Source organism: Schistocerca nitens, chromosome 4 (genome assembly GCF_023898315.1).
Source record: "Schistocerca nitens isolate TAMUIC-IGC-003100 chromosome 4, iqSchNite1.1, whole genome shotgun sequence".
NCBI classification, from domain to species: domain Eukaryota; kingdom Metazoa; phylum Arthropoda; class Insecta; order Orthoptera; family Acrididae; genus Schistocerca; species Schistocerca nitens.
In genome coordinates this window covers 110072213-110085652 of record NC_064617.1, presented here as the reverse complement: position 1 = coordinate 110085652, position 13440 = coordinate 110072213, and the positions used below count along the sequence as shown (strand labels likewise).

General features: G+C 36.8%; 1 protein-coding gene across 1 annotated transcript in view; it reads right to left on the bottom strand.

The window, feature by feature from the left end:
• LOC126251888 (hemocytin) overlaps nt 1-13440 on the bottom strand; it is a 541167-nt gene that overhangs the window by 402032 nt on the left and 125695 nt on the right. The window contains exon 14 of the mRNA XM_049952591.1: nt 10736-10901. Within this exon, the coding sequence (XP_049808548.1) occupies nt 10736-10901 (166 nt within the window). The remainder of the gene's footprint in view (nt 1-10735; nt 10902-13440) is intronic.

Here is a 13440-nt window from a genome sequence, read left to right as displayed (position 1 = left end):
ACCATCACTAATTATGAATGTCATGGCTGTGTTAAAATCACAAACTGTCATCACTTTACCAATTAAAATATGTGCCTGTCGATGTATGACAAGCAACAGGCAATGCTTGGCACAGCCCGAGACGAGCATATTTTCATTGGTAAAGTGATGAGAGTTCATGATTTTAACAAAGACATGATGTTCTGCATTGATGACAGTTTTAATCAATTGAGGAGGACTGAGAACTTTGCCAAATGTTACTCCGCGGCATTCTGCAACTACTCTCTATATCATATGACATAGCATTTATATACACCAGAAGATGCAACTTAAAAGTTGTCAAACCGGTTGTGTGCATCTCTAATCAACTTGAATAAATACAGCTGCAGTGGACTATTGCACATTTCATTCAGTTTTATATTTTAATAGTTTTAACACCTACATTTAAAAAACTATTTACGGGATGAATTTTCAATCAGTGTTGTATAACTATTTTAGCTGTGGTTGCCTCAGTTTTAAAATTATCTTTATTTTCATTCTATTGTCTGATGCACAGGGAGTGAGAGCAGTTGGTTTTTCTTCAAGTTTTGTAAGCAAATATGAGTTAAGAATGTGATTTTATGAGATAGGAAGAAATTAATAAGACAACAAAGGAAGGTGGTGACAGTCTGATCTCTAAGTAATGAGAATTTGCCATGAGACAATTGATTCATTAGCATTTTTACTTGTTATGAGAAATAATGAACACAGTAATTACAATAACAACCATAGCAATAATGTAATGATCATCATCAGTACTGCATTCATTGTGAGTTAAACTATCTGTATGGCTTTCATCTGCAATCTAGGGAGTGTCATAATCAAATAGGAAACCAAACACAACATTTAAATGAGAATAACAGTGTATGTGGAGGATGCCTTCACAAAGCCACACTTTACAGATGATGCAATGTGGGATGCAATGTAGCATATGTCTTACCAAATGGTCTTAATAATATGCGTGAGGGGCAAATGTATGTGTGATCCAGGAGTAGTGTTTTGTCATAGGTCTTGGGTTTGAAGTCAATGACTGCTTAAATTTTGAATAAAAATTATCAGCAACAGTGGCTAAAAACTTCTGGTATAAGGTGTCACCCTAGTTATACCAATGGCAAAGAGGGCATATGAGTGGACAGAGTTTCAGGGCAACCTCTTTCCCTTGAGGTGGGAAACTTCCTAAAATGTGGAAGAGCAATTATCAACAGTATGAGAATTCAGAAAGCAACGGAAAGACCTGCATTAAAGATACACAATGTGTATCCAGAGAACATGCAACCCATAATTGAAAAAGTGTCATGAGATTCCCCCACTGGCAAAATATTCTGCATTACTCCCCCATTTATATTTTCAGGAGTGGACTGCTATGTGGGAGCCAACTATGAGAAAGAGATTAGATAATCAGTGAAAGGGTAACACATTGCAAGTCAAAATGTGGGATGTCAGAAGTTTGAACATGGTAGGGAAACTAGAAAATCTGAAAACAGAAATGCAATGGCTCTGTCTGGATATAGTGGGGGTCAGTGAAGTGAAATGGAAAGAAGATAATTATTTCTGGTCAGACAGGATAATATCTAAGGCAGCAGAAAACACATTTAATGGGAGTAGGATTTGTTGTATATAGGAAATTAGGTCAGATAGTTAGTTACTGTAAACAGTTTAGAAATAGGGTTCTTCTCATCAGAATTGACAGCAAACCAATGTCAGTGACAGTAGTTCACATATACAGGTCAATGCCACAATCTGAAGATAAAGAGATGAAGTACATGAGGAGGACACTGAATGGATAATTAAGAATACAGCGGAAATTATAATCTAAAAATCATGGAGTAGTAGAACATGGTTGTAGGGGACAGAATATAAGAAAGAGTTATTGGAGAATAAGAGCTTGGTAGTAGGAATGAGAGAGGAGAAAGACTAATTGAGTTCTGCATTAAATTTCAGTTGGTAATAGTGAAAACATTGTTCAGAAATTACAAGAGAAGATGGTGTACACAGAAAAGGCCTGGAGATTTGGGAAGATTTCAGATAAGTTACATCATGGACAGACAGAGATTCTGGAAACAGATATTGGATTATAAGGCACATCCAGAAGCGGATATAGACTCAGATCACAATTTAATAATGATGAGTAGGCTTAAATTTAAGACACTCATGTGGATAAATCACTGAGGAAAAAAGTGGGATACTGAAATACTGAGGAACAATGAAATGGGGACATCCAGAAGCAGATATAGACTCAGATTGCAATTTAATAATGATGAGTAGGCTTAAATTTAATAAGAGACTCATGTGGATAAATCACTGAGGAAAAAAGTGGGATACTGAAATACTGAGGAACAATGAAATGTGTTTGAAATTCTCTGCAGCTACAGGTACTGTGACAATGTATACCACAACAAGCAATTCAGTTGAAGAAGAATGGACATCTCTGAAATGGGCAATCACAGAAGTGCACAATGAAAAGATTGAGACACATTAAGCTTTAGAACAAAGCCTTCATCAGAAAAGAAAATCACAACACACGCATTCACACAAGCAAGCACACTTCACACACATATGACTGCCATCACTGGCTACTCAGAACTGACTGAAACTGAAACTTGTCAGACAGGAGCATACATCCATTGTGGAACGGAGAAAGGGAAGGAATAGTAGGATACATGTGGGGGACAAGGAAACTGTGCCAGTTGACGAAGTGTGTTGACACTAGAGGCGGCAGACAAGGCACCTGGCGCAGTTTCGGAAGGCTGTGGGATAGGGAGGAAAGGGGAAAAAAGGGAGCAGAAAGTAGAGGATCAGAGGAGGGGAAAACATCAGTGGGTGCATTGGCAGAGAGCAGTGCACAATGATGGTGAGGGGACTTGAGTTGGGAGAAGGTGTTAGGATAGAGGACGTGGAATGTTGATATTCCAATCTAGACTTTACATTGTTTAATTACAGAAGCTGGGCAGACAAACATAGGTACAAGGAAGGTAACAGTGAAAATCTTGGGTAACAGGAGAAATACTTCAATTGTTTGATGAAAAAATAAAATACAAAAACATTCAGGGAATTTCAGAAATATAAAAAAATATAAGTCACTTGTCGGATCGGAGCATGGAATGTCAGATCACTTAATCGGGCAGGTAGGTTAGAAAATTTAAAAAGGGAAATGGATAGGTTAAAGTTAGATATAGTGGGAATTAGTAAAGTTCGGTGGCAGGAGGAACAAGACTTCTGGTCAGGTGACTACAGGGTTAAAAACACAAAATCAAATAGGGATAATGCAGGAGTAGGTTTAATAGTGAATAGGAAAATAGGAAAGTGGGTAAGCTACTACAATCAGCATAGCGAACGCATTATTGTGGCCAAGATAGATAAGAAGCCCACGCCAACCACAGTAGTACAAGTTTATATGCCAACTAGCTCTGCAGATGACAAAGAAATTGAAGAAATGTATGATGAAATAAAAGAAATTATTCAGATAGTGAAGGGAGACAAAAATTTAATAGTCATGGGTGACTGGAATTCAGCAGTAGGAAAAGGGAGAGAAGGAAGCGTAGTAGGTGAATATGGATTGGGGGGTAAGAAATGAAGTCGCCTGGTAGAATTTTGCACAGAGCACAACTTAATCATAGCTAACACTTGGTTCAAGAATCATAAAAGAAGGTTGTATACATGGAAGAAGCCTGGAGATACTGACAGGTATCAGTTTAATAAGTCACAGCTGCAAAATACTAACGCGAATTCTTCACAGATGAATGGAAAAACTAGTAGAAGCCGACCTCGGGGAAGATCAGTTTGGATTCTGTAGAAATATCAGAACATGTGAGGCAATACTGACCCTACAACTTATCTTAGATGCTAGTTTAAGGAAAGGCAAACCTATGTTTCTAACATTTGTACACTTAGAGAAAGCTTTTGACAATGTTGACTGGAATACTCTCTTTCAAATTCTGAAGGTGGCAGGGGTAAAATACAGGGAGCGAAAGGCTATTTGCAATTTGTACAGAAACCAGATGGCAGTTATAAGAGTTGAGGGACATGAAAGGGAAGCAGTGGTTGGGAAGGGAGTGAGACAGGGTTGTAGTCTCTCCCCGATGTTATTCAATCTGTATATTGAGCAAGCCGTGAAGGAAACAAAAGAAAAATTCGGAGTAGGTATTAAAATCCATGGAGAAGAAATAAAAACTTTGAGGTTCGCCGATGACATTGTAATTCTGTCAGAGACAGCAAAGGACTTGGAAGAGCAGTTGAACGGAATGGACAGTGTCTTGAAAGGAAGATATAAGATGAACATCAACAAAAGCAAAACGAGGATAATGGAATGTAGTCAAATTAAGTCGGGTGATGCTGAGGGAATTAGATTGGGAAATAAGACACTTAAAGTAGTAAAGGAGTTTTGCTATTTGGGGAGTAAAATAACTGATGATGGTCGAAGTAGAGAAAATATAAAATGTAGACTGGCAATGGGAAGGAAAGCGTTTCTGAAGAAGAGAAATTTGTTAACATTGAGTATAGATTTCAGTGTCAGGAAGTCATTTCTGAAATTATTTGTATGGAGTGTAGCCATGTATGGAAGTGAAACATGGACGATAAATAGTTTGGACAAGAAGTGAATAGAAGCTTTCGAAATGTGGTGCTACAAAATAATGCTGAAGATTAGATGGGTAGATTACATATCTAATGAGGAAGTATTGAATAGGATTGGAGAGAAGAGAAGTTTGCAGCACAACTTGACTAGAAGAAGGGATCGGTTGGTAGGACATGTTCTGAGACATCAAGGGATCACCAATTCAGTATTGGGGGCAGCGTGGAGGGTAAAAATCGTAGAGGGAGACCAAGAGATGAATAAACTAAGCAGATTTAGAAGGATGTAGGTTGCGGTAGGTACTGGGAGATGAAGAAGCTTGCACAGGATAGAGTAGCATGGAGAGCTGCATCAAACCAGTCTCAGGACTGAAGACCACAACAACAACAAGTCACTTATGAATGAAATAAATAGGAAGTGTGAGGAAACTGAGGTGAAATGGCTGCATCAAAGATGTGAAGAAATAAAAAAAGAAATGGTCATCAGAAGGACTGATTCAGAATACAGAAAAATTAACACAATCTTCACTAAAACTAACAGCAAGGGCATCAACATTAAGAGTGCAACAGGAATTTCACTGCTACACACAGAGAAGAGAACAGAGAGAACAGAGTGGACAGGTGGAGGCCACTAAAGTGGGCAGACTTATCTGATAATGTAACTGAGCAAAAAATGGAAGTTGGTATGGAAGACACAGGGCAAGTGTGATAATACAAAACATGCTGCTCTTCTTTCTCAATGTACTCCATTAATCTTATCTGCAAAGGATCCCAGATCATGCAGCGGTACTCCAAGAGAGTGTAGGCAGTCTATTTAGTAGACCTATTACATTTTCTAAGTGTTCTGCCAATAAAATACAGTCTCTGGTTTGCCTTCCCACCTACATTTTTTATGTGAATAGACTGATTTATTGTGTAACCGAAGTTCAACAGATTCCTTTTAGCACTCGTGTGGATGGGATGACTTCATATTTTTCATTATTTAGAATCAACTGCCAGAAATCGTTCCTAAATCGTTTTGCAATTTGTTTTGATCTTCCCACAGACATCTGCTCAGTTTATCTCTTAAATCACTTATATAGATAAGGAACAGCAGACGGCCAATAACACTACCTTGGGGAATGCCAAAAATCATTTCTGTTTTACTTGATGACTTCTATCAATTGCTACAAACTATGACCTCTCTGACAGGAAATTATGAATCCAGTCACATAACTGCAATGATATTCCATAAGCACGCAATTTCACCACACGCCACTTGTGTGGTACAGTGTCTAAAGCCTTTTGGAGATCTAGAAATACAGAATCGACCTGAAATCCCTTGTCAATAGCACTTAACACTTTGTGTACGTAAAGAGCTAGTTGCATTTCACAAGAAGGATGTTTTCTAAATCAGTGTTGACTGTGTATCAGTAGACTGTTCTCTTCGAGGTAATTCATAATGTTTAAACACGATATAAGTGTGCCTACTCAGTATGATTTTATCATCATGAACAACAAAACTGGCAGTCTATGAGTCAGAGCATGGAATGTTAGATCCCTTGATCTGGTAGGTATGCTACAGAATTTAAAAAGGGGTTATGCATAGATTTATGTTAGAAATAGTAGGAAAAACAGGGCTTCTGGTTACAGTCATAAATACAAAATTAAATAGAGGTAATGCAGGAATGGGATTTAATAACAAATAGGGAAACAGGAATATAGGTAGTCTGCTATGAACAGCATGGTGAACACATTATCATAGCCAACACCCACCACAATAGGACAAGTTTACATGCAAACTAGCTCTGGAGATGATAAAGAGATTGAAAGAATGTAAGATGAGATAAAAGAAATTATTCAGATAATTAAGGGAGACAAAAATTTAATTGTGATGAGAAAGTGGGATTCAAAAGGAAGAATACTGTTAGAACATGGATGGGGAGGGATTTGGGGGGGGATGCAGGAATGAAAGACAACGATGCCTGGTAGAATTTTGAATACAGCAAAATTTAATCAGTGTTACTTGTAATAACTGGTTTAAAAATAATAAAAGAAGGTTTTATATGTGAAAGAGACCTGGAGACACAAGAAGGGCTCAAATAGATTACATAATGGTAAGGCAGAGCTTTTGAAATCAGATTTTGAACCGAAAAATATTTCCAGTGGCAGATGTGGATTCTGATCATGGCAGATGTGGACTCTGATCATAATTTACTGGTTATGTACTGCAGCTTAAAACTGGATAAATTGCAGAAAGGGAATGAATTAAGGAGATGGAACCTGAATAAGTTGGAAAAAATAGAGATTATTGAGTTTCAAAAGGATTAGGCAACAATTGACTGAAACAGGGGTAAACAAAGCAATAGAAGACAAATGAGTAGCATTGGGAGATGAAACAGTGAAGGCAGCACACGAGTAAATAGGCAAAATGATAAAGCCCAGTCAAAATCCTTGGAAAACCCATCAATGATAATCACAAATAAGAGACTCCCTTTTCATATTATCTTAGTGCAAATATCATTTTATTTGTTTTAGAGTACTTATTGACTGGTTAAATTGCATATAGCGCTGAAACTTCCTGGCACATTAAAACTGTGTGCCAGACTGAGACTCGAACTCAGGACCTTTACCTTTCAAGGGCTAGTGATCTACCATCTGAGCTACCCAAGCATGACTCACACACTGTCCTCACAGCTTTATTCTGCCAGTACCTCGTCTCCTACCTTCCAAACTTTACAGAAGCTCTCCTGCGAACCTTAATCTGCCAGGAAGTTTCATATCAGCACACACTCCGTTGCAGAGTGAAAATCTCATTCTGGAAACATTCCCCAAGCTGTGTCTAAGCCATGTCTCTGCAATATCCTTTCTTTCAGGAGTGCTAATTCTGCAAGGTTCACAGGAGAGCTTCTGTAAAGTCTGCAAGGTAGGAGATGAGATACTGGCAGAAGTAAAACTGTGAGGACAGGGTGTGAGTCATGCTTGGGTAGCTAAGATGATAGAGCACTTGCCCTTGAAAGGTAAAGGTCCCGAGTTCGAGTCTCGGTCCAGCATACAGTTTTAATCTGCCAGGAAGTTTCATATCAGTGCACACTCTGCTGCAGAGTGAAAAGCTCATTCTGCATATAGCGCTGTTATAGATAATAATCAAGACTACTGTGGTTGTCCATTATCTCTGTCTGTTGTACAAGTTGACTTTTCTTAATGAATATATTTTCTGAAACGATAAAAGTATTTGTCATGATTGCCTTGAAGTGTAATTTACTTATTGCTACTATGGTCTAATGAGCTTACTATAATTGAATTTTGTTCAAAATTATGAGCATGGAAATGTATACATAAGGACATATCATAAATTCATGATTATTATTTCAACATTTGGTTGATTTTTAAGATGTTTTTTCTTCATTCCCACAACTACCCTAACCCAAACAACTACACTTATTCCAAATACTTTCATTATTTACAACTATAAAGCTGTGAATGTTTTGCTCTGGTCCCCTGCATTTACCCCATGATATTGCAATGCTCGGTAAAGAATTTTGTTCAAAAATATGTGGATGGAAATGTGTATACAAGGATGTATGATAAATTCATGATTATTATTTCATGTCATTTGGTACATTTTTAAGGATGTTTTCTCTTCATTCCCACAACTACCCTTATCCCAATGACTACAATTATTCCAAAATGCTGTCAGGATTTAAAACTACAAAAGTGTGAAAGCTCCATACAGGTCCCCTGGTTGAATCTGATTGACAAATGGAGAAAACATAAAAATGTAGCAAATGGACCATGTGAGAAATTCAGGGATGTAGAAACATGCATAACTGAGGGAAAGGTACGTGCTGCATATAGGGAAATTAAACAGGCCTTTGAAGAACAGAGAAGCAGCTACATGAATATCACAAGCTCAAATGGCAGGCCAATACTAAGCAAAGCAGGAAAAGCTGAAAGGTGGAAGTAATATATAGAAAGGGGAAACAAACTAAAATGGAATGTTATAGAAAGGCAAGAGAAAGTAGATGAAGATGAGACAGGGGAAATGTTACTGCAAGAGAGCACTGAGAGGGCTCAGTCAAAACAATATTCCTGGAGTAGACAACATTCCCTCAGAAATACTGAGATCTTTGGAGAACCAGCATGACAAAACTATTCCACATGGTGAGCAAGATATATGAGACATGCAAAATATACTCTGGTTGTAAAAATAATATAATTCCAATTCCTGAGAAGGAAAGTGTGAATATTACAAACTATCAGTTTAATTAGCTATGGTTGGCAAAAATTATTTACAGAAGAATGAAGAAACTGGTAGATGCAAGGTTGGGCAAAGATCAGTTTGGGCTCTGAAGAAATGTCTGAAAATGCGAGATAATATTAACACTAAAATTTATCTCAGATGAAAAGTTAGAGAAACGCAAACCTTTGTTTATAACATTTGTAGATTTAGAGAAAAGTTTTTTACACAAATTGTAAAGAAACAAAACTGCAGTTTTAAGAGACAAAGGATATGGAATGGAAGGAGGGGTTGAGAAGGAAACAAAAACTTTAAGGTTAACCAGTGACAAGGACCTGTAAGGGCAGTTGAATGGAAGGGATTGTGCACTGAAAACAGGATACTAGATGAACATCTCTTTAAAAAAAAAAAAAAAAAAAAAAAAGGGAGAGAGAGAAGAAGAAGAAGAAGAAGAACGAATAATGAAATGTAGTCAAATTAAGTCAGGTAATGCTGAAGATTTTAGACTAGGAAATGAGACACTAAAAGTAGTAGATGAGTTTTGCTATTTGAGCAGAAAAATAACCAACGACAGCCAAAGTAGAGAGGCTATAAAATATAGATTGGCTATAGCACAAAAAGCATTTCTGAATAAGACAATATTGTGAAAAGGGGATAGATTGCTACTCACCATATAGTGGAGATGCTGAGTCACACACAGGCACAACAAAAAGACTGCTAAACAAATAAGTTAACTCGCACATACATGTGTGTACGAGTGCATTTGTGTAAACCCTTATGTGTGTGTGTGTGTGTGTTTTCTAATTCAGAGGCAGCCCTTCTGGCCAAAAGCTTACTTCTTTACAAGTTGTTTTGTTGTACCTATCTGCGACTCAGCGTCTCCACTATATGGTGAGTAGCAATTTATCCTTTTCATAAGACTGTCATTATTCCATCCCAAAAAAGAGGAATTTGTTAACATTGAATATAAATTTTAGTGTTATGAAGTCTTTATTGGAGATATTTGTCTTGAATACAGTCCTGTATGGAAGTGAAACATGGGTTATAGGCAGTTCAGACAAGAAGAAAATGTAAGATTTTGAAATGTGATGCTACAGAAGAATGCTGGAGATTAGTTGGGTAGTTCTTGTAACTAATGACGAGGTAGCGAATAAAAATAGGGGAAAAAGAAATTTATGGCATGTGACTAAAAGAAGTGATCAACTGATAGGACACATCCTGAGGCATCAAGGAGTCATCAGTGTGGTAATGGAAGGAGTGTGGGATGTTAAAACTGTAGACAGAAACCAAGAGATGAATACAGTAAGCAGGTTCAAATGGATGTATGTTGCAGCAGTTATAAAGAAATGATGAGGCTTGCACAGGATGCAGTTGCATGGAGAGTCTTTGGACTGAAGATCATAACAACAACTACCGCAACAACAAATCTAATCCACATACAGTAATTTATAGTGTTAACAACTGAAGCAATTCAATTACAATAACTTCTGCAGAACTACAATTAGTCTAAAGATAACTATAAAAATCAACTCTAACAGTACATTGGTGCATGCAAACTGCATTTATAGAACATGATAATGTAAGGTCAGCATGTATAAAACTATAACATTATTTTAGTTAAAACTTCTGTGCTGAGAGGCTGTGATTGATAAAACCATTTAATAAAGTTTAATTTCCAGCTGCATAAGACATCCTTGGAGGTAAAACAGCAGTTACCTCTTTAGATGTCTCCCACGGTAAGAGATGAAATATTGTAGAATAGTTTTATATATCAAACATTCTCTCTCAGCCTGGAAGTTTTAACTGAAATAGACATTGATCATGAAAGCCTACACTGTATGGTTATGACTTTATTCTTACAATAAGTTATATTGTCTAAAATGCCGGAATAAAAGTTATTTAACAATTTCTGACAGGTTCTTTACTTACGACACATTTCATGATCTCTCCAGTTCTGCACAGAGTTGATGCCATGGCGAATACACTCTCTGACAAAGATTGCCAGTGATTCACAAGCACATTTCCATGGCTCTTCAGATTTACAAGAGCAATAATCCCATCGGCATGCTTCATAATATTGCTGAGCATCCAAAACCTACACAAAAGTGGAAACAACTATAGCCTTCTGTTACAGCTTGCTCAGTACACAATATCATAAATTTGCAGTTACATTTACAATCTTTTTGGGATGAAAATGCATTGAGGTCAGTGGACATTTTCAGCTAAAGTGCTTTCAACATTGTTATTACCCCACCCATATCTAAGAAAAATTAAACTGACTGGAACTACTGGCAGCTGAGAATAAACAATTTGAGTTTTCAGTTTTCTGAATTTATACCTGTATCATACACACAGATGTACTGACACTTGAAGTTTAGTAGCATAAAGTTAAATACAGATAGGAGGAGTAAATTGAGATGATAAAAAACTTCGTGTTTCCAATGAAGTGAGTACCAAAATGAAACTCTGTGACAGAATAAAGACAAGCATTACACAGAGATTTATACGTTTCTGTCTTTATCATTCAGATCATCCTGATTACGTCTCATGGACTGAGCAAAAACTTGATTTTTCTAGAAACTCTCTCTCACTTCCCAAACTCAACAGCAGCTCTCCTGTAAACATTCCTGGGTTAGAAACATAAAGGATATAATGAAATGGCATAGCTATAGCATCTAGGTTGTTTCCAGAATGAACTGTCCATGCTTTTTGATTATCTTCATTCTGCTTTATATCCTCTCTCTGATGGGCACTAGCCTGGCACAGGATGCAATATAATCTCAGTGTTATAAGAAATATGGAACTACAAGGGAAAAAAGAAGATATAATTCAATGGGTGTAGCCAAATAAACAAGAGCCAGGTAAAAATTTAGCTGCAAAGAGAGAAAAAGGTTTTAAAATGTTATTAATATTCACCAATAAAAATGTTTCAGTAGTTAATATGTGTTTTTGACAACTGCTGTCTAGTAATACCAAACAAGGCTTTAACATCATTTACACAAAAAAATTCTATAAAATGAGAAGAACAAACTAATCCTACAACACTTATTTTCGTAGATATGATGGAAGTGTACAATAGTAAACCAGTAAACAAAATGGAACTGAAGAAATCTAATGTTAAGGTACGCTTTTGTTAATTTTCTACTAAAAAAGGATTTAATGTAACATTATCAGGAAACAAGAAATAAGCTCTAAGATAAATACTTTTATTCAAGAACTGTTTTAAAGATTACCATTATTTACAATCTGTTTTTATAGTACAGACTATAGAATATCATATCTTTTCCAAATAATTGCAAGTGAGCTACAGCTGTCTCTGATTTCACATATAAATGATACACTTTATCACACATCTTTAGAGGTTAAGACAATTTTAAAGACTTTTTAGTAGAATCTGTAGTGATAGTTGTTCCTTAAGCCATAACGGACCATTATAACCTCTGTACATTATCATATAAGTAGTATGTGGTTTATATAGTAGAATACAGATTGCTATTTTTAGCACTCCCCCACATAACAGATTTCTCAACTTTAACCTTTTCCTGCATTCCTAGTTTTGATAGATTTTATAAATAATAAACAGACAAGATTTATACTTACTGAAGTTACCAAGTCTGTTTGTCATTGGACTTACGTGAAAGAGAGCCAGTTTCAAGACTCTGACTGAAAATTCTGGCTTATAACAAGCACTTTCCTGCAAAAGGCAAAGGTCCTAAGTTCGAGTCTCTCTCCCGCACAGTTTTAATCTGCCAGGAAGTTTCCAAACCACCACACACTTCACTGCAGAGTGAAAATTTCATTCTGGAAACATCCCCCAGGCTGTGGTTAAGCCATGTCTCCACAATATCCTTTCTTCCAGTAGTGCTAGTCCTGCAAGTTTTGCAGGAGAACTTCTGCGAAGTTGGGAAGGTAGGAAACGAGGTATTGGCGGAAGTAAAATTGTGAGGATGGGTCGTGAGTCGTGCTTGGGTAGCTCAGTTGGTAGAACACTTGCCCGCGAAAGGCAAAGGTCCCGAGTTCAAGTCTCGGTCCGGCACACAGTTTTAATCTGCCATGAAGTTTCATCAACACACTATATTTGAACCCCATAACAATGCATGTTTTCTGTTTCATTAAATAAATGTTAATTTCAATCTACAAAAGTCATTTTGTATAAAAATATTCTAAACCTGCATACTTTCAACGCAACAGCTGCAAGCATAGATGGTCTGCACTTTAAGCATTTCCACATCTGTAACATCCTCCTGTTCTCATCCTAACTAATTAGCACACATTTCAACCAATCAAACAGGCACCAGATGGAAGTTAGTATGGTTTTTGTAAATACAATTGCTAAATATTTCAAAAATGATTGCAATGACAACATAAACAGCTGTTTATACAGCCACACTTCCTTCAACTACCAAACTGACAATTTCTTGATGCCTCAGGATGTGTCCTGTCAAGTAATCCCTTCTTTTAGTCAAGTTGTGCCAAAATTTTCTTTTCTCCCCAATTTGATTCGGTACTTCCTCATTAGTTGTGTGATCTACCTATCTAATCTTTAATATCATATTTCAAAAGATTTTTATTGCCTTCTCGTCATCCATATTTCATTTCTTTATGAGGCTAAACACCACAGAAATACTTTCAGA